Source organism: Mercurialis annua, linkage group LG3, assembly GCF_937616625.2.
Source record: "Mercurialis annua linkage group LG3, ddMerAnnu1.2, whole genome shotgun sequence".
In the NCBI taxonomy this organism is placed as follows: domain Eukaryota; kingdom Viridiplantae; phylum Streptophyta; class Magnoliopsida; order Malpighiales; family Euphorbiaceae; genus Mercurialis; species Mercurialis annua.
Genome location: NC_065572.1, coordinates 14163754 through 14184978, shown reverse-complemented (window position 1 = coordinate 14184978; position 21225 = coordinate 14163754). Strand labels below are relative to the sequence as shown.

Genomic DNA, 21225 nt, shown 5'->3' with positions numbered 1-21225 from the left:
GAATTCTAATTAATAAGAGCCAACTAGGAAGAGAGGGTGAAAAAGTGTCATGTTTTTATAAATTTAAAATTGGTAAATATTTTAAATATTCAGGTTATTTTTGAAACTTTTTCTTAATACCACGTTAGCAAATTAATGATGGTTTGTCGAAGTATAAATGAAAGGGCTTTTTTGTTCAATCCAAAAATAGAAGAGCTTATTTGTGCTAAAAAACATTCAAGAGTTGGTCTGTATTTAAAAAAAAAAAGAGGTTTTTTGTAACTTTTACCTTTAAATAGTATTAATTGAAATGTTTTATAAATGAAAATTATTAATTAAAATAAAAAAATTTATTTTTTATATCAATTTAATTGAAATAGAATTTTTCAAATTAATTTAGAAAAGTAAACCGGACCAACCAATGAAACTAGATTAGTTTAGAGATTCATCACCTATTCAGTTTGATTTAATATTATAGTTAAAAATATAAAAATAAATTATCAAAATTCAAGATAAATCAGAAATTTTTAATTTTTAAATATTGAATATTATTTTTATTATTAGATTTAATATGAAAGACAATTTTATTAATTTATTATATAAATAACGTAATACAACCGTTGTATTATTATTTTTGAAGAAATAACTACATGAACACTCATTTGGTCTTATATGGCCCACCCATGTGCATCTCTATCGCATTCTTACCCGGGTTTTTTTCATAAATCCCCTAAAAAGGCTATGATGTAGCACTTTTCCCTCAGCTTTTCAATATTAGCAGAAATCTCTCAAAAAAAAAGGAAAGTTATTAATAATCCCCCATAACTCAGCGTGGACTAAATAATATAGGAAATAGGACAATAATGCCCTTATGGTAATATGCGCGTGATCAAAAAATCAGGAAAGGAATTTCTTTCCTAACTAACTACTACAAGATTCTCTCATCTTCAACCTCTAAAAAATCACGCCATTGATGAAGTTTCAAGACTGACAGTGTGCTTCTTCTTCCTTAAACGAGCATTGGATTCAATAACATCAAAAGAAATCAGAAAAACATTCAAAATCAGGTAAATCAGTTACAATGAACTATTATACAACAAGATTTATGCTAATTTTAGATTTTTTAGTCTTTGATTAGATTTAAATTTCGAATCAAAATAGATTGATAACAGGTTCTTCATGTTTACTGTTAATTTTCGTAATCAAATAGCTTTTAAAGACTATAGCTCAAACTAATTCAGCTTGTTTGGATTTATAATAATTTTTAAAAATCTAAAGTAGATTTCAGGTTCTACAGATTTCAAATAAACATAGATTATGTATTAGAAGCTTCATGTTTATTGTTTATTTTCATAATCAAATAGCTTTTAAAGACTATAGCTCTAACTAATTCAGCTTGTTTGGATTGATAATAATTTTTAAAATTTCTAGTAGATTTCAGGTTCTACAGATTTCAAATAAACATAGATTATATATTAAACGTAGATTATGTATTAGAAGCATAGGAATCAGTATAATGATATATTATAGCTATTATAAACCGTTTCTTTCTTTAATAAATGCAGATATGGAGAATATTCTAATATTTGTTCATTATAATGGAGAATGGAATCAAAACATGGAATATATTAACTTTGAAGCAATGGGAATGCTGGTACAACAAGAAAGTAGCTATAGGAATTTTGTGGAAATATTGTCACAACAACTCAATATAAACCATATGTCAATCTTACTGGAGATCAAATATCAAGTGAAAATCAATTATCCCCCGATGAAAATAACAAACAATGGAAGCTTGAAATTCTACTTGGAGCTTAAAAAGAATGCAACAGATTGCATGATATATCCATTATGCGTTTCAGTAGCATCGTCCGGAAGGGAAATAGCGTTCTTCAACACAACATTCAAAGTATCAAATGCAGACATCCAGTCAGCACAACAATCTGCAAGCGCAACAAAATCTACACATGAGATTGGATCAACAAGTGAAAAACAGAAGGAAGCAATATCTGATGTGATACTTTATGCTAAGTCCTTGACAAATGACTTGATAGATAACGAAGATGAAGTAGAAAGTAACTTTAAAGATGAACATGTCATATCAGACACGAGACATAGCGATATCAAAGAAGGACAGTCCTACAAAAACAAAGAGGTTCTGAAGTCAGTTTTAAGCTTCTATGCAATCAAAAACCATTTTCAATTCAAAGTACGAAGATCATGTGAAAGACAGTATTTCTTGAGCTGTTTGGATACAGATTGCACATGGAAACTTAATGCTTCAAAACAAGGAAAAACAGAGATTTTTATAATTCGGAAACTCAATATCAACCACAGTTGTGCAATGGTTGTCAGAACAGGGGATCAAAGGCAAGCAACATCAATTGTAATTGGAGAGTTCATTAAATCAAAGTACATCAACCTCAAGACTGTTTACAAACCAGCAGATATTCAGAGAGACATGAAGGATGATTACGGAATAAAGATGACATACTCCAAAGCTTATAGATCAAAGGCAGTAGCTCAGGAAATGGTGAGAGGAAGGGCTGACGAATCTTTTTCATTAATACCAAGCTACTTGTACATGCTAGAGGCTAGCAATCCAGGCTCTTACACCAGATTAGAAGTACAAGATGACAATAGCATGCTTTATGTTTTTATGGCATTAAATGCGTCTATAAAAGGATGGGAATACTGCATTCCGGTAATTGCAGTAGATGGAACATTCCTTACTTCAGCCTATGGAGGAACGCTTTTAACAGCATGTACACAAGATAGAAATGGAAAGATATTTCCGCTAGCATTTTGCGTGGTTGATTCTGAAAACGATGGATCATGGGAGTGGTTTATGAAGAGAATTAGAGATGCATTTAAAGTGAGAAAAGACATGTGTATAATATCTGATCGACACGAGAGCATCAAGAATGCAGCCTCTTCTGTTTTTCCAGAATCAGCTCATGCATTGTGTACATTCCATTTGTTCAACAATGTTAAAAAGAACTTCAAAAAGACGACAAAAGAACTTCGGGAAGCATTTTATGGAGCAGCAAAAGCTTACACAACTGATGTATTTGACACCTACATGAAACAAATTAGCAGTATGTGTAGAGGTTTAAAGCCATATCTAGAATCTGTTGGTTACAAGAAATGGGCAAGATCACATTGCGAGAGTAACCGACACAAAGTCATGACAACAAACATAGCAGAATCAATGAATTACAGAATAAAAGCAGGTAAGGATCTCCCCGTCACTACATTACTTGAGTACCTACGCAAAATGGTACAAGAATGGAGTTACACAAACAGGCATTTGGCTAGATCAACTTTCACAGCCCTATCAAAAAGAGCAGAAGATATCTTGAATGACAATTACATTCAATCAATGAAACTAGTGGTATGATTTAATTCTATCATGTTTAATGAACAAAATTCACATATAGTTTATATATGGTTCACATCAGGTTACTAAAATTTATCAACATATGCAGGTTTCAAATTCAAATGACAGTGTAAAGACAGTCTATGCACATACAACAAAGTTCATTGTAGATCTAAAAGAAAGAACATGCACATGTAGGAGATTTCAGATTGATGAAATTCCTTGTCCACACGCAATGGCTATACTCAAAGACATGAATCAAGATCCTTACAAATTTTGTTCACATTACTTCACCAAAGAAACAATACTGAAAATTTATGACGAAACAGTTTATCCGGTGGAAGATGAGAGTAACTGGAATGTGCCGGAAGAAGTAGCACAAAAGATTGTCACACCACCGCAAGGAAGAACAAAGTCGGGACGGCCTAAGAAGAAAAGAATGAGATCTGGTTCGGAAAAAATAAATCATAACAGGTGCGGTAGATGTCGAAAATATGGACATAATGTGAAGACGTGTAAGAATATGCCTCAGAAAAAATAATTCAATTTGTTAAAGTTAACTTCAGGTTGATTTTAGGTTCTTTTTTAAGATTCAAATACATTTTACTTAAAAAAAAATTCAATAAAAATTTCAGTTTGTCTATATATAGAATGCTATAATATATATATATATATATATATATATATATATATATATATATATATATATATATATATATATATATATATATATATATATATATATATATGTTTCTTACTAGTATAACATATTAATGGAATACAGAATACATTTAATAAAATAACAACATCGTTGGTGATTCAATTTTATCAAAGTTGATGTGAGGTTACTATTAAGTTCATATCTGATCATTATAAATAATTTTAATATATATTCCAATTTAAAAAAAACTAGTACCATCAAGAGACAAATTTTTTTTTATATATATATATATTAATGGAATCCAGAATGGATTTAACAAAGTAACAAAAACATTGGTGATTCAATTTTATTAAAGTTGATATAAGGTTACTATTAAGTTCATATCTGATCATTATATATATATAAATATATATATATATATATATATATATTAATGGTGATTAAATTTTATTAAAGTCGCTAAAAGGTTACTATTAGGTTCATATCTGATCATTATAAAAAAATTGAAATATTAGAAGGAATTTCTACTTTTTAAAATCTAATATATATTCCAATTTAAAAAAAAAAACCTAATACTATCAAGAGACAAATTTATATATATATATATATATATATATATATATGTGTGTGTGTGTGTGTGTGTGTGTGTGTGTGTGTGTGTGTGTGTGTGTGTGTGTGTGTGTGTGTGTGTGTGTGTGTGTGTGTGTGTGTGTGTGTGTGTGTGTGTGTGTGTGTGTGTGTGTGTGTGTGTGTGTGTGTGTGTGTGTGTGTGTGTGTGTGTGTGTGTGTGTAATCAATAATGCATTTAATAAAATAACAAGAGCATTGCTGATTCAATTTTATACAAGTTGATATAAGGTTACTATTAAGTTCATATGTGATCATTATAAAAACAGTTTAAAATATTAAAAAGAATTTTAACTTTTGAAAAGCTAATTTCTATTGCAATTTACAATAAACTAATATTAGCAAGAGACAAATTTATATATTTTTTATAAACTTATGTAGAGTAAATATGGTTAATATATAGTTCATATTAGGTTTAACAAACAACAATCACTATTTATATAAATAATTTTAAATGTTAAAATGAACTTTAAATTTTAGAAATCTAATATCTATTCCAATTTACATAAAACTTATACTAAAAAGTGACAAAAGTATATATATTTTATACAACTTGTATAAATTAATCATATGGTTCACATATGGTTTATATTAGGTATAATAAACTCACTTTTTATATAAATAGTTTTTATACATACTAAAAATATACATAAAAAAATAAAAAATAATATAGTAGAATAAGTATAAAATAACATAAGAAAATGAAACAAACAGTACCCAACTAAAATTAAAAACATCAAATCTGTTTACAATGCAACACAAAAACACACAAATGAAACAAACTTAAAATAACAACATCCGAAGCACGATAATAGAAACAATATTAAGACCTATTTCTTAAAAGGAACCAAAAAAATATAGACAAGAACAAAAAACACATGGTGTCTAACCACCAACCCTCCTGAGTCTTGGAGGAGCTTCATCATCACTTTCAACTACAGAATCTTCCTTCCAAGTCGAGTATAGATACAATGCGGAAGCGTAGCGAGCACGATGTTGTTTGATATCAAAATCAGGACCCATGACCTTACCCTTAACAAAAAACTCAGCAGCGCAAAACATGTGAACTCCACAATCACTATGAAAAGGAGAGAAGAAGATAAGAAATATAATAGATGCAAAGTTCACATAAAGTTGATATAAAGTTATAAAAATCTAAAGCAAACTGCTACTAAATAAGATAATGAAAAAATATAAAACTTACATATCGGTTTGAACAGGTAAGTTTTCAACATTCTCAATCCTGAATGGGTCTGACAACCTCTTTCCCTCATAAGGACCAGTAGTAGTATCAATGTCAGGTCGGGAATCAAAAAACTTGATTTCTTCTAACAAAATTGGAACCAGCTCACTGTAACATTTAACATATTCATTCGCTGATTTGTCCTGTCGGGCTGACCTCAATGAGTTATAAACGTAGATGCAGCGATCCTTGAAATTCAGACGGGCTAATATCCAATGCCAGTCTTTCTTACAATTGATCGGGATAAGAACATCATCGACATCTGACCACTTCGTGTTGCAACGCATGAAACCACCTTTCATGTAAAGAGACACGGTATTTTTTTCGGATACAAATGTAGTATCACCCTTTTTTGAGTACAAATCATAGATGGCTTGAATACGTCGGTCGAAAAAGTTATCAGTTGTCGCACATCTAATATTTTCAGTTTTGATCTTCTTTCTCAGATAGTAAAACAGAACATCAACATGCTGCCAAAAGAACAAAAAGTAAACTTAAGTTGATAACAACTTAACTAATAAATAAACTAAATAATAAAAAGGAAAACAAAGGTAAATACTTACAGAACAGGAAATAGGATATCCTGAAACAGGTTATAAAACCATGTTTTGGATTCAATATCAACTACGCCAAAATGAAGGCGAGGACGCAAGATGTCATTCTTCACATCATATATTTTCTTCCTATAAATATAAAGATAAACAAAGTAAATAAAATCAACTTAAATAAAATAAAGGATAAAAATAAAAAAAAATTGTGAAACGAACTTCAAAGGTTTCATGCGTCCTTCATCAAGCCATAGCCGAACTTGCTCTTGTTTTTTGACATCGCTAAAACATATGCTTTTTTCATCAAATGGACATAAACAAACACTGCCAATACTTTGCTTCGGCACAATTAAGCCTGAAGAAGATCCAAAATCATTCAAAAAAGGGGACTTGAGTAAAAAACTAGGTTTTCCAATCCTCTTAGAAGGAACTGGAGTGACAAGATCAGATTCAATACCAAAGTTTGCTTCAACATAATCATCCTATCAAAAAATTTAGGAAAAATACAGTTAGTAACCTAATATAAACTCTATGGTAACCTAACACAAACAATAAAATCTAAACTTAAAAATACATATAGTAATTGAAAATAAAATGTACCTTCTGAGATTTCATTTTAGCAATGGTTTCCATTGCATTTTGCATAGCCTCTTCAATGCACTCTTCTGATAAATCAAACGTAGGAGATACTGGCGAAAACTGAGGTTGGCGCGGAACCTATTAAATTGAAAATATGGAAATTAGAAAGAAAAAAAAAACTTAATTTCAAATTATTAAATGTACCTCAACAACCGACGGGACAACAAAATTTCCACCACTAATTCCCATATCCTTGGAGCAACCGGCAGCTTCCATATTACTAACTTTTGGAAGTTCCTTATCAAAGCCAGATTCAATAACATCAATTTTCTCCTCAACCAAATTATGAACATGTTCAGATTCCATAACATTCATTTTCTCCCCAACCACATCTTCCATTTCTTTATCCATATCTTCCAGTTTTTCATCACCTTGTTCTTCATCAGAAGACCCACCCTCATCACTTTCGTGCTTCGAAGCAGACTTATCCGCAATATCTTTATCAGGAGTTACCTTTTGACAATCAACAGAATCTTCAACTCCTATTCCGGATCCCATAAAACTACCATTAAAACTACCCTTCTTTGAACTCTCCTCAGCAGGAAGATCAACATTTTCTTCCTTCACAACACTTGATGTGTGCGCGCTAGATGCTGCTTTTTGTGATCTTCTAACCTGATACAGATATGAAGTTCACATTAGGTTCATATCAAGTTGCAAAAACATAAAAAAACTAAGTAAATTTTTTTTTCACAAAACCTTTAAAACTGGTTCTAATTCAGCAGAAGCAGTATATTCTGAATCAACATGATGTTCATGTTCAGCAGGTTTTCCACCAGAGTACGACTTATCGTCATCATTTTTATTGCCAATAGGCGAAGATGAGGCACCTAACTGTGAATGAACCTGTAATTAGAACAAAGTATTAGAATTACATATAACAAAATATTAGTTATTTAAATAACATAAACATGTAAAACTAAAATCATAATATTAAAAAAGACAAATCAGAATACATTACCTTTTTTGAGTCACCTGTACGCTTAATATTTGAATTCAACGAATTCACAACCTTCAAGACTTCGGAAAATTTCGAAGTGAACAGATGCTTAAATTCCAAAATATCAGCCTGCATTGTCTTCTGACCAGCCATAAGAAATTCTAACTTCTCTTCCATAACACTTAAGTTCAAAGTGTTTGATGTTTCTTCAGATTCTTTCGATAAATCAATTGCCGGAAAATAGCCATCCTGATTTCCAACTTCTTCACTAACATCCAATCCAGCCTTACCTTTACCTTTATTTTTTCTGAAAAAGTCACCTAAATTAAGCGCGTTCCTTTCAGCCGGTGTTGGAACAATAGATCGGAAACTTACCTATGACATAAGAAAACACATATAAACCTAATGTAAACCATATATGAAACAGACCAAACAAAGAATTAAGTAAATAAATATGAAATTTTTAAATGTACAAACCTCATCAGATGACACTTCAGCAAATAATTCTCTGTCAACTGCATAGTATTTTGCAACAATGAAAGCTTGCCAACGTAAAATACGGGGAATAGCAGTTTCATTCACCAACTGAGCAAAGGTATTTTTCGCTTTTGAGCAGCACTCGTAAAACCAACATTGGAGTACATAGGGAAAACCTTGCAGGCGATAGTCGTACCTATTTATATCTTGCTTGAAACTGCCCGGACTAAGAACGGACTTTGTTGTAAAACAATCAAAGGTATACTTGAAGACGTCAATACCCCACGGATAGTCATTGATGTCGTCAGAATCAACTACGTCAAAATCCTTCAAAGAAATACGAGTAGTATTTGGTGAAGCCAGCAAAATTTTTTGCAACAAATGCATAAATGCAAGCTTAAAACCATCCTCCTCCGACTCCCAACGTCTAGACAAAAACATATCCCTGAGTGTTTGCTTCGAAACCGATTGACACCCGCTGAAATACTTATCGTAAAGGTCGTTTAAAACTTTTGGATAACTGTACTTATTACTAGTTCCTTGGCAATTTAAACCAGACACCAACGCGAACTCCTCGATGCCTAACTTCAGCCTATGACTTATTACTAGTTCCTTGGCAATTTAAACCAGACACCAACGCGAACTCCTCGATGCCAAACTTCAGCCTATGACCACCTACATGAAACCACATCTCAGATTTGTTCAACTGCTCGACCTCCCTCATTAAAAGACAGTGAACAATTTGGTTCTGCAGTTTAATCTTAGGAATGTCTATAATATATCCTAAGCAAGACTTCTTGAAGAGTTCCAATTCACCAGGACTGAGAGTAGACTTAATTTCAGTAATCACATCATACGACATACATGTATCGATCTTAGAATGAACACGAGCTGCTGGGTTTAGTTTGAACTGCCAAAGCTGTCAAAAGGTAAAAGTGAAAATTAGTATATACTAAAATAACTCAATCTTATCTATAGATGAACCATAAAATAGAAAAAAACAAATGAAACTAAAATTATGAACAAAAAATATTGAAAGAACAAACCAAAAAATAGGCATAAAATATGAAATTATGTACAGTAAAGGTTAACACAATTCAATATAACATGTAAACAAAGAAAATAAAAATTATCATACATCAAAATAACTCAATGTTACCTATATGTCAGCCAGAAAATAGCAAAATAAGTATAAAATAAAATTCTGAACAAAATTATTGAAAAAACAAACAAGAAAATAGACATAAAATATGAAATAATGTGGATTACATGTTAACACAGTGCATTGAAAACATGAAAACAAAGAATCTAAACCCTAAAACATAAGAAACACAGGAAATAACCAAAATATATAAAAATTTCTTTAAGAAAGAAAAAATTAAATACCTAATTAAATAATGTCAAAAATAATGAAGACATATATTAAAAATCAAAACAAACAGATATAAAAAATTAAAATCAACCCTAAAACTAAATAACAGAAACTAAAAAAAAGTAAACGAATGAAGCCAAAAATTAAAAATCAAAGCAAACAGAGGATTAAAATCAAACAAAAACCTAAAAAATAGAAGCTGAAAACATAAAACAACAACATAATCAATAAAAACAGACCTTAGGAGCAGATTCCTTAGATTCATTGATCCAAACTCCTTTTTGCTTCTTTGATAAACCGGATAAGTGCTCTGCATGTCTCTTATTCAAAGAAATAGGAGAACGGCGAACTGAAGCTTCTCCAGTTGATTTACCTTTAGCCGATTTTGGAGTTTTCTTCGCTACTGTCTTCATCTTCATATCTCTGGTTTTGATTTTCGGTTTAGGTTGAAGATCAGAGGTGCGGCGTGTAGCAACCATGGAGTTACTGATTAAGAAAAGTGATAGCTAATAAACAGCGTATTAATGACGAAAATGTAGGAAATCGTGAAGAGAGTGGGAAAAGTTAAAGAAATTGTTGCATTTGAAATGTAATAAATGAAATAACCGTTTGAGAAAAATGGAGAAGAAGAAGTGGGGTATAATGATTCAGTGTGACAGATACACAATAGTCTATATGTACAAGAGGGTTAAAATAGGAATATAAAATATAAAAAGGTAGGCATGAAAAGCATTTTAAAAATTTGAGAGATTTCTGTAAAAAGTTAAAACATGGGTCACTAACATAAACTTTTCAATATTTGGGGGATTCCATGTAATTTTCTCTTCTTACCCTCCCACATAATACGTATATTCTCTCTCTCTCTCTCTCTCTCTCATGCATTTTTTTCATTCAGACACTCTTTTTCATATATTTTCTCATACATATCAGATCATTATTTTCTTTCTAATTTTCACTTATATATATATTAATCACATATATTCATTCTTATATAATAAAATTTAATAATTATTATTTAAATTTTCCATCTAAATTTTTATTTATAATTTTTATTTTATTTATATTTTTCTTAATTTAGTATTAATAATAAAAAGATATTTAAAATTCGAATTAAATTGGTTGAACTATAAATTTTTTCAAACTGGTTTGGTTTCTAGTTTTATTTTTTAAAAAATTGATTATAATATTTTTTTTATAATTATTGATTTTAAAATTTTATCAGATTTTATTTTATAGTAGGTATGTATATGTATTTAATAAATATTTTAGACACATGTCATATTTATAAAAATAAACTATTCTAATAGTTAAAATTATATAAATATATTTCATTTCTTGTAGATATTCTTCAAGTCAAATAATAAGGCAAACATGAAATTAACCCATTGTTAGAATTTATGCGATAGCTTATAGTCATTAAAAGATTTGTTTTGGATCAAATGTTATGAAAATAACATAACATAATATATATATATATATATTTTGTTTTTTATAACTGACTTTTTAAGAAATTCTAATTTTATTATATATTTTTTATTTCATGTTACATTAATTATATCAGATTTTATAAAAAAATCCATAATAAAAAATATTATTTAAGATGTTCACTTTCATGTCATTCACTTATGAGAAGAGGGCACTTAAAATATTCGCCTTTCATCTTATTTATTTTTTACTGAATTTTTTGACTAGTGGACAAAATTACCAAAAAACGGTAGTTGGTATATATAATTATCAATTTTTATAAAATGTGATAGAATTTTAGGAGTGTGTATCAATCCGTAAATTTATATGACATAAATTTAAACATTTTATAGAATAATTGTTTTTCTAAAAATAAATAAAATTATATGACATTAATTAATTTATTTTTAACTTTTATCTTTTTATGATTATAACTGCAACACTAAATATTCAGCCCATTTTAAATAGTTAACCAGTTAATGGTATATATAATTATCAATTTTTATAAAATGTGATAGAATTCTAGGAGTGTGTATCAATCCGTAAATTTATATGACATAAATTTAAACATTTTATAGAATAATTGTTTTTCTAAAAATAAATAAAATTATATGACATTAATTAATTTATTTTTAACTTTTATCTTTTTATGATTATAACTGCAACACTAAATATTCAGCCCATTTTAAATAGTTAACCAGTTAAATTGTTAACCGTTTTAAATTTTAATTTTAAATTTATAATTTCAAAAACTATTATATTATGAACCGGTTCATAAATAATGCTTATGAATCGGTAATTAATCCATGTCCACCTCTAATAATCACCTTACCAAAAGTATTACTACTACTATATACTCCCTCCGTCCCACAAAAATAGACCATTTAGACAAACACAAGATTTAAGAAAAATATAGTTAAGTTTGTTAAAATTAAGTTTTTTTATTAAACTTTCTAATTTTAGCCTTGTATAATATTTAGATATATAAATAGGGTGACGCTATTTTCAGAATATAAATAATATATTAATGACTAATTTGTTTATTGATAAGTTTTGTATTGGAACATGAAGTTATTAATTTATTTGAGGATAACTAGGTATATTTATTAGGGGTATATAAGATTTTGAGTTTTTAAATTGCTTACCAAATTTAGAAGGGGCCTATAATTTGAGACGCCAAAAATAGAATGGTGACATATTTTTATGAGACGGAGAGAGTAATTGTTTAACATAGGGAAAAGGGTCAAATACACCCCCAATGTTTGGGGTATAGGTCAAGTAGGCCCTTAATGTTCGGAAAGGTGCAACAAAAACCTTAACGTTTTCAAAACGTATCACATAAGCCCTTCACATTAACACCGTTTCAATTGCCGTCTGTTTTTGCCTACGTGTATGTATTTGTGCTGACATGGATTATTACATGGATTATTACATGTTTACCCTTCTTCCCCCACATTTCTTATCTCCATCTAAGTGACCATGGTTCTTCTTCCTCACCAATAAAGATAACTCATCAAATCTCCACCTTCCATTCCTCTGAAAATCTCACTGTCCATTCCTCTCAAAAATCGCTGCCGCCTCCGCCACAGCGTACATTATTGCTACTTGTCGTAACAGCCTCCACCGTCTCTTTCTCTTTCCTTTTCCAATTATTCATCTTTCAAATCAAAATTACAACACGCAACATGACAATTTTATTTACTAAAAATCCGGTGAAGCAAAAATTAGGTATTGAAGAATCAATTTTTTATTTATTGATTGGGTTTGATCTTCAAAAATGGGTGAAGAAGATGGGTAAATTTATAGTAACTGGCGTTGCTTCAAGTTTTGGTTTTTGAATATGAACTCCACCCATGGTGATTGGGTGACTGCAACACCAGCACTATTTGTCGAAGTTTTTCCTCATTTGTCCAGGCCAATGACATTGATCGTAATTATGAGTGGTTAGAAGGTTAGTTATTAATTGGTTTGTCATTTTACTCTCAATTGCAAATGGGTAATTCAATTTACAGGTCATCAATAAATGAGTCCAACACCTCACCTAAAGTTGTATGTGTAACTCATCACCTCAACTAAAGTTGTGTGGCTCAGATCCAATTTCAAGAGTTGCTGCGACAGCGACGATTGGAGATCCGTGGCGGCGAAGATGACAGTTTGGAGGCGAGGAAATCTCAGCGGTGAAGACGGCTGTTGAGGCAACAACAACAACATGGGGGTCTAGATTTGAAGGGCGGCCATTGGTGGGGTTAAAGGATCAGACGGCGGTGGCTGCAGTTGGAGCAGCGACCACTGCTATGTTGAGAATTGTTTTTCAGTTTAGGGTAATTAAATGAAAAGGATAGGTTAGGTTTTAATTTGTTCCTCAGATAATGACAAAGTCAACGGTAAATGAATCCACGTTGTTAAAAACAGACAGCATTCTCTACTTTTTTTGACGGTGTTAAAATCGAGGGCTTAAGTGATACGTTTTGAAAACGTTAAGGTTCTTGTTGCACCTTTCCGAACGTTAGGGGCTTACTTGACCTATACCCCAAACGTTAAGGGTGTATTTGACCCTTTTCCCTTTAACATATGACATATTTAGGAAATCAAACAAGTCCTAAAAATTACTGACTTTAATTTAAAAAAAGTTATGATACCAATGCTCAATAAAAGAGGAAAGAAAGAATCACACTCTCAGGAGTATAGAATTACATTCCACTCTCTTTTTAATAAGTTTTATTTAACAAATAGTTCACCGAATTAGCAAGTCAAATTTGTCCGATATATTTTAATTTTTCGAATAATAATTTTTTTATATGTAAGAAAAACAATTAAAAGACAAAACAAATATTTTTTATCATAAAAAATTAAGCAATTAAGAGTCAAAATAATTATAAACAGGATCCATTGTATTTATATGTTTTAAACATAAATAATTTTTAAATAATTATCTAATATTTTATCCATTTTTAAAAATAATAGTAGTAACTGAAAAACTGAACTTAATAAAACATTGAATAACAATTATAATAGGCTGCGCAAATAGAAACGAAGAAACAGATTGAGTAAGCTGCGCCGGTGCCGTCGTAGCTTGCTCACTACGCGCAGAAGCGAGTGAGTGAGTGAGAAGAGTATGAAAAATAAATTCAAATTCAAATTCATTTATTTTTATTTTTATTTTTCTTTTTCCTTTTTTGTTTAATTTGATTTAGTATAAACCCTATACGATACCAAAATCAAAATCATCAATTCAGGTTCTTTGTGTTTACTGCTGCGGAATTCGCCTTGCATGTAAGTTTGTTTCTTCCAATTTTCTAAATTAATTTGAAATTAGGTTTGTTTTTCGTTTTGATTTATTCAGGACTTGATTTTAATTTGGTTTATTATATTGTTAATTGATTGCTCTTAATGCGGATCATAAGGTTAAATGTGTTTGTATTAGCTGATAATTGTGCTTTCTTCTGCATTACTTGCTAGTATTTGCTTCAAAACTTTCCAGTTCATAACTTTAACTCATAAATTATTATGTGGTCGAATTGTTTTTCGGGTTCTCCTGAGATTATTTGTGATGTAGAATTTAAGTTGAGTCTGTTATTTTCAGAATTCAGTGTTTTTCAATCTTTAATTTACAGTCTGAACTCTGAATGAAGCATGAGATACTTATTGTGGACAGTTTATATAATGTATTATGTTGTTTTTATAATGATTTCATATCATTTCTCATCAATGTTTTCGCTTATATTCTCGTTTTTTTCTTAACCAGCTTGAAATCTTGGGGATAGCTGTCGCTGCTACTTTTTTTTTTAAATGGTACTTGTCTCTACTTACTCAAATTTTATGTTTTTGTACTTCTTAATATGCTGGGAGTGGTCTTATCTTCCTGAAGTATATTGTGTTCCTTCAAATTAAATTTTTGTGGTTTATGAGTATGTGTTTATACATAAATTCATGCAGGGTGACGAGGGTGACAATTTTGATTGGGACAGTGAAGACGATAGAGAAATTGAGAATTTTGGGCTGTCTTCTTCTTGTTGCTCACTTCCTACTGTGAAAATGACAGCATGCTCAGTAGAGGTAATTGTTGTCTTGTGCTCAATGTTGTATGGAATTCTCTTGTACTTTCTAATGGCACCTATCACTCAGTCACATGTAAAGAGATATGTGCACTATTTTCTTGCTACTAACTCTGACAATCCCGTTCTGTGGTAAAGGCAAGCTCGGTGGCAGGTTCTTCTGGTACCAAGGTTGTTGATCGTTTTTTAGGCATGGGCTTTTCTGAAAAAATGGTCGCTGATGCAATCCAGGAAAATGGTAAGGGGTGTTTCTTGCTTTCATCTGAACATTTAACACATGCATGAATATTCTTATATGTGTAGGCTTGTGTGCAACTGTGTAAAACATGCACATTGGGAATTTTATTTATAACCCATTGAGTGATTTTTCCAGGAGAGGAAAATCCAGATTTGATACTCGAAGCACTTCTCAAGTACTCTGTGAGTTTGATTATTAGATTTTCCTAAATTAATAGTGGTTAAGAATTCATATTATTAGGAGTTTAAATGGCATTTCTGTCACTCTGAATACTTGTCTTTATTTTTACTGATTAAAGCCAAGCTCACCGGCAAGCTCTTCTGGCTCCAAGCTGATCGATCATTTCGTTGGAATGGGTTTCGATGTCAAAATGGTTGCCAGAGCAATTAGCGAAAATGGTAAAGGCTCTTACTTTTCTTCTGAGCACCACTTATCACTGAGAAATTTCATCTATAACCATCTCCTGTTAAATGTGTAGGAGAGGAAAAGACAGATTCTATTTTGGAGACTCTTCTTACATATTCGGTGAGATATTAGTTACAAATTTGGTTATTTGATGGTTGAAATATCTCGTACTGAACTTTTCATACTTTGTCATTGGGTTTTCTTGATATCTTGAACAATAAAAACATGAAACCTCTGAAAATTCTGATGTCATTAGGTCATTGTGCTAGTGTTGGTAGCTCATTTTATCTAAGTTTTAAATGACATGCGACCTTCTCCGAGTAAGGCTAATCAATGAACATATTTAAAAACTAGTTACACCATCAACCTGATAATCAGCACTTTTTTCATTTAATAATTCTCTCGTGGTATTTGTTTCTTTTCTGGCAGGAGATAATCAGCACTTTTTTTATTTAATAATTCTCTCTTGGTATTTGTTTCTTTTCTGGCAGGAGATTGAAAAGTTTCCTCAAGAACAGCCACATGTTGACTCTGATAATTTATCCTCAGAATATGATGAGAGCTTTCTAAATGATTTTTCAGATTTGGATAGTTCTGAAAATGAGGTAGTCACCACCCTTTTGCATAGTTGTTAAAGCGCAAAGCGCACTTGAAGCGCAAAAGATCCCATATCGCTTTAAGCGCAAGGCGCAAAAAAAGCACACGCCCGAGTGAAGCTCGGCGCATATATGTAAAAAAATATTAAAATACCAATAACACACAATAATTGTCCCCAAAATTAAATTTATGCTTTTGATAAAATCATAAGTCCAATAAAGCTACTAGCCTACCGCTAGTTGCAACCTAAAATCATCTATTAGTATGTTTTATATTAAAGGCTTGCTTGGATGATAAGAGAAGAGAAGAGTTGATCCTTTGTGGAAGTTTGAAAGGTAGAAAACAGAGAATTGGAGAAGAGGAGCAGTCATTTAAATTTTCTATGCATTCTTTTAATATTTTTAAAAGCCCAAAACCCAACTAACTCTTTTGTTAATGTTTTGTTTTTAAAGGCCCAAAACCCAAGCCCAAAATTATTAGGGTTTCTCAGATGCGCTAAGCGCGCCTGAGGCGCGCCTTGATGAAGGTGGTCGCCTCAGGTGTTTCTGAGGCGCACCACCTGCGCTATGCGCTATTCTAGCGCCTTAGCGCGCCTCAGGCGCGCTTTTAACAACTATGCCCTTTTGGTTATCTTTGATCATTTGTCTGGAAATCCTTGTTGAACAAGCTTGAAATTGGACCAAGTAAACAAGTCCATTGTTTTTCAGTGTCACTTTACTTCTTCTTTTTGGCCACTTATAAGTTCAGGTTTAAGCATGCACATTGACCATGCATACGCACACATAGTCTCTTCAAAGAAAGATTGTTTTTTCAAAAGTGAAATAATAATTTATGATTATGGCTGTTGTTTGTCAGGAAAATGAAAAATCTGAGCCAGATGAAGGGGAAACGTTGCGGTTCTTAGCAAGTATGGGTTACACAAGAGATGAAGCTTCAATTGCTGTAGAAAGATGTGGTATGCATTTTGGTATACAACATTTTCTGCAACTTGTGAGAAGTATTTGCTTTGATTTGTTTTTATTATTGATATGCTTATCCCTGAAGTGTGGTTTTGAGTAGATGGTGAAAATTGTTACTGATAGTTTATATAGGATTACTATAGACCTAAGAAGCATGGTAACTTTGACAAAGTTGCGTTTTCTGTTTCATAAATGTTTCGGAAACCGGAAACTCATACGAAACATCTTGGGCTGTTTCGGTAAATAATAAAAATTAAATAGTTGTAAAAAAATTTAAAAAATGGCCCACAAATTAAATAATCTGATCAACTACCCACAAATTTTATATTCACATTACCTATAATAAATCAAATCTTCTTATTTTCTGTTGGATTATATTATCTTTTTATACAAATTTACATTTTGCATATATTTAAATGATTTATTTTATTAATCATCATAAATGTATAATTTAAATTTAATATATATAAATATAAATATTATCTTTATCTTTATAAATATATCTCTATGTTTTTATTATTTACATGTTTTCCCCACGTTTCGTGTCTTTTATTTTGAAAAATTAAATGTTTCCATGTGTCCATTTCTTGTCGTTTCCGTTTCCATTTCCGTTTCCTTGCTACCTAGCTATAGGCAAACACAAATGCCTATCATGGCTGCCAAATGTGGAACTTAGGGGTGTGCAAAAACTATCCGAACCAACAAATTCGATTCGGTTTGATATTGTAAAATAATTTTGGTTGGTCGGTTCAGATCCGTTTGGAGCATAAAAAATTTTCCGTTAGTTTTCAATGTAAACCGAACCGAAAAACCTAACTATACCGACAAAAGTCGACCAAACGATGGGTTCAGTTTGGTTTGAAAAATTAATTTTTTCCAGAACTTCGGTTCGGTTCAACCAAATGCACATCCCTAGTGGGATCTGATTTGCATTTACAGGCTTGATAATCTGTGTAGGACTCTTTCCTATGTTACTCTTGCTATCCTAAGAGCCTTATTGATGACCATAAAATTTTGTATGAGGATTGGGTATCTTTATTATATTATATGTGTTAATGTGTACTACTTGAGTTATTTTAAAAGATAATTATAGTCCTCTGATTTATCTATTTTAACCAATGTAACTGATGTATTTCAGTGTATTGTTTTCATTTTGTCTAACATTTTATCCTTTATGTGCTTGTGGCAATGTTTTCATCAAGGCAGAAGAAATAGTTCTGATAATTATTGAAAACTGCCTTGATACAGTTGGTTCTATTTTAAGGTCTTGGACCTTTCTGAAGATCTAGCCCAAAATTGTGCAGATTGGAAGGAAATAATCCATAACATAGTTGACCCCAATTAACTTGGGATTTAAGGCTAGGTTGAGTTTATTTTATCCAGATATGAGAAAATTTTAATGTTCTATATCTTGATAGCGCCATAACCAGCATCAAATGAACTTAGGAATTACAATAAATGAAAGTTCTTTAATGTTCTATATCTTGGAAGTCTTAATTATATTGAGTTAACGGTTTTTGGGGTGAACTCAGTTTCATTTTCTTAAGCTTCTATTACTGAAATGTTGCAGGACCAGATGCCACTATTTCAGAGCTAGCTGATTTCATTTGTGCTGCTCAAATGGCAAAGGCAGCTGATGCTTCCTTTATTGAGGAGAAGGTAACTTATTTCCCGTATTAATGCAGATCTTTGTTTTGATAACCAGTCACGTAACATTTGTTTTTCATATTAATTGTGTTTAATTTTCTGTGTCTGATTTAACAGCCAAAGGTTAATTTTGACGATGATTATCCTAAAAACAAAAGGAGGAAGAGCAATTTTGAAATCGATATGTTGAAAAGGAAAAAACAGATTAATGTGCTGCCTGTAGACGGGGAGATAATTCAGCTGCCAATTAAAATGATCGGGTTTGGAACCCCGACTGATCCGTCAATTCTAACGCATCGGGATCTTCCAAAAGGTGCTCTTGGGCCTCCCTTTTTTTATTACGAGAATGTTGCTTTGGCTCCTAAAGGGGCTTGGCAGACCATCTCGAGATTCCTTTATGACATAAAACCGGAGTTTGTGGACTCAAAATACTTTTGTGCGGCTGCAAGGAAAAGAGGGTACATCCACAATCTTCCTATCAAGAATAGATTTCCTCTTCTTCCGCTACCTCCACACACTATCCATGAAGCTCTGCCGTTGACAAAGAGATGGTGGCCTTCATGGGACGAAAGGACGCAGCTAAACTGCTTGCAGACTTGTATGGCAAGTGCAAAATTGACGGAAAGAATTCTTAAAGCCATTGAGGGCTACGATGGTGAACCCCCTGAGAGAATCCAAAAATATGTTCTCGAACAATGCCGTAAATGGAACCTTGTTTGGGTTGGCAGGAATAAGGTGGCCCCACTTGAACCAGATGAGGTTGAAATGCTTTTGGGATTTCCTAGGAACCACACAAGGGGCGGTGGAATAAGTAGGACCGACAGATATAAATCACTTGGTAACTCATTCCAGGTTAGACTACTAACCTGTAATTTTCTTCATTTATCTTGAGTAGTCGTTGCGTGATTTTAATTGCAAAACAAATCTTTAGTAGGTGTTTTGCAATTACAACAAGAATTCTAAGTCTTAGCAATGTCAAACTTGAATTATCAGTTTTTTGCAACTTGAAACACCAAGCTATCTATCCCGGCATCTGCATTAGCATTTGTTTATAATCAGAAAATTGATCGGTGTTCTGGATTGCAAAAAAAAATGCAGGTCGACACTGTTGCCTACCATCTGTCGGTATTGAAGGATTTGTTCCCTGAAGGTATTACTCTTCTTTCGCTTTTCACCGGGATTGGTGGTGGAGAAGTTGCTCTACACCGGCTCGGTATTAAGCTGAAGAATGTGGTATCAGTCGAGATTTCCGAGGTAAATCGGAACATTCTGAGGTGCTGGTGGGAGCAAACCAACCAGACAGGGCTTTTGATCGAAATTCCTGATGTGCAGCAGCTGGATGCGGACATGTTAGAGAAGCACATCAGCGCATTTGGCGGGTTTGATTTGATTATTGGAGGAAGCCCTTGCAACAACCTGGCTGGAAGCAACCGACATCACCGAGATGGCCTCGAGGGTGAACAATCTTCACTGTTTTTTGATTATTGTAGGATTCTAGATTTAGTCAAGAACATAATGGCTAGAAATTCTCAAAGTTTGTCTTAGATTAATCTCTTTATATATTTCCTGCATTTATCCCCCTGATTTAGATATTGATATAAATTGTAAAGATTCATAATTGGTCCAAGCTTACATTAATTTAAGGTAAATGAGCTACTGGAACAAAGCAAGTGATTCTTCTTGTGAAGTAATTAATAACAAGTTGCTTTTCTTTCAGTTTTATGTTTGATCTAAAAGCAGATGAGAATCCAAGATGGATGGTAAACCTATTCCTGAATGGCTTTGGATTTTTGTTGAAAGAGTTGGAGTTGCACTAGTATATGAGAATTTCCGACATATTAAAAATATTAAATATCAGAGAATTATGATGTATTTAAAAGAGAGTATTGAATAAGTAAAAGTTTTGGTGTTCTACATTTTTATTTAAATTCAAAGTAAGCTTTATTAATCTAAATATAAAATAATTACATTAGCAAGGAATTCAAAATTGTTTGA

General features: G+C 31.7%; 4 protein-coding genes across 6 annotated transcripts; 2 read left to right on the top strand and 2 right to left on the bottom strand.

Annotated features, from left to right (window-relative positions):
* Nucleotides 1-1546: 1546 nt before the first annotated feature.
* On the top strand, nucleotides 1547-3899 carry LOC126672327 (uncharacterized). The gene is made up of 2 exons (XM_050366273.1): nucleotides 1547-3373; nucleotides 3468-3899. The coding sequence occupies exons 1-2, from the start codon at nucleotides 1547-1549 to the stop codon at nucleotides 3897-3899; spliced, it is 2259 nt and encodes a 752-aa protein (XP_050222230.1).
* Nucleotides 3900-5341: 1442 nt separating this feature from the next.
* Nucleotides 5342-6281, bottom strand: LOC126673486 (uncharacterized). Its single transcript, XM_050367647.2, has 2 exons — nucleotides 5851-6281; nucleotides 5342-5724 (listed from the first exon to the last, which is right to left on the bottom strand). The coding sequence occupies exons 1-2, from the start codon at nucleotides 6189-6191 to the stop codon at nucleotides 5532-5534; spliced, it is 534 nt and encodes a 177-aa protein (XP_050223604.2). The 5' UTR covers nucleotides 6192-6281; the 3' UTR covers nucleotides 5342-5531.
* Nucleotides 6282-6331: 50 nt separating this feature from the next.
* On the bottom strand, nucleotides 6332-8934 carry LOC126672326 (uncharacterized). The gene is made up of 8 exons (XM_050366272.1): nucleotides 8494-8934; nucleotides 8038-8391; nucleotides 7776-7922; nucleotides 7221-7691; nucleotides 7038-7154; nucleotides 6657-6919; nucleotides 6453-6572; nucleotides 6332-6359 (listed from the first exon to the last, which is right to left on the bottom strand). The coding sequence occupies exons 1-8, from the start codon at nucleotides 8932-8934 to the stop codon at nucleotides 6332-6334; spliced, it is 1941 nt and encodes a 646-aa protein (XP_050222229.1).
* Nucleotides 8935-14329: 5395 nt separating this feature from the next.
* On the top strand, nucleotides 14330-20946 carry LOC126673485 (DNA (cytosine-5)-methyltransferase DRM1). 3 transcript variants are annotated; one of them, XM_050367645.2, is made up of 12 exons: nucleotides 14330-14602; nucleotides 15075-15121; nucleotides 15266-15385; nucleotides 15523-15622; nucleotides 15758-15804; nucleotides 15921-16020; nucleotides 16101-16147; nucleotides 16519-16632; nucleotides 17480-17591; nucleotides 19154-19242; nucleotides 19348-20082; nucleotides 20329-20946. In XM_050367645.2, the coding sequence occupies exons 2-12, from the start codon at nucleotides 15119-15121 to the stop codon at nucleotides 20773-20775; spliced, it is 1914 nt and encodes a 637-aa protein (XP_050223602.1). In that variant the 5' UTR covers nucleotides 14330-14602; nucleotides 15075-15118; the 3' UTR covers nucleotides 20776-20946. The 3 variants fall into 3 exon arrangements, with proteins under 3 accessions (XP_050223602.1, XP_050223603.1, XP_050223601.1); XM_050367646.1 differs by lacking the exons at nucleotides 14330-14602; nucleotides 15075-15121 and having other exon boundaries at nucleotides 15260-15385; nucleotides 17480-17579; XM_050367644.1 differs by lacking the exons at nucleotides 14330-14602; nucleotides 15075-15121 and having other exon boundaries at nucleotides 15260-15385.
* Nucleotides 20947-21225: the final 279 nt, after the last annotated feature.

Bases quoted from the DNA above. Each gene is read 5' to 3' on its own strand.
- LOC126672327 (XM_050366273.1), top strand. From the start codon at position 1,547: ATGGAGAATATTCTAATATTTGTTCATTATAATGGAGAATGGAATCAA. The intron at 3,374-3,467 runs GTATGATTTAAT...CAACATATGCAG, and splicing joins TTCAATCAATGAAACTAGTG to GTTTCAAATTCAAATGACAG.
- LOC126672326 (XM_050366272.1), bottom strand. From the start codon at position 8,934: ATGTTTTTGTCTAGACGTTGGGAGTCGGAGGAGGATGGTTTTAAGCTT. The intron at 7,692-7,775 runs GTTTTGTGAAAA...TATCTGTATCAG, and splicing joins AATTAGAACCAGTTTTAAAG to GTTAGAAGATCACAAAAAGC. The intron at 6,360-6,452 runs GTAAGTATTTAC...TTCTTTTGGCAG, and splicing joins GATATCCTATTTCCTGTTCT to CATGTTGATGTTCTGTTTTA.
- LOC126673486 (XM_050367647.2), bottom strand. From the start codon at position 6,191: ATGAAAGGTGGTTTCATGCGTTGCAACACGAAGTGGTCAGATGTCGAT. The intron at 5,725-5,850 runs GTAAGTTTTATA...TCCTTTTCATAG, and splicing joins TTACCTGTTCAAACCGATAT to TGATTGTGGAGTTCACATGT.
- LOC126673485 (XM_050367644.1), top strand. From the start codon at position 15,260: ATGCAGGGTGACGAGGGTGACAATTTTGATTGGGACAGTGAAGACGAT. The intron at 15,386-15,522 runs GTAATTGTTGTC...TCTGTGGTAAAG, and splicing joins TGACAGCATGCTCAGTAGAG to GCAAGCTCGGTGGCAGGTTC. The intron at 19,243-19,347 runs GTAACTTATTTC...CTGATTTAACAG, and splicing joins CTTCCTTTATTGAGGAGAAG to CCAAAGGTTAATTTTGACGA.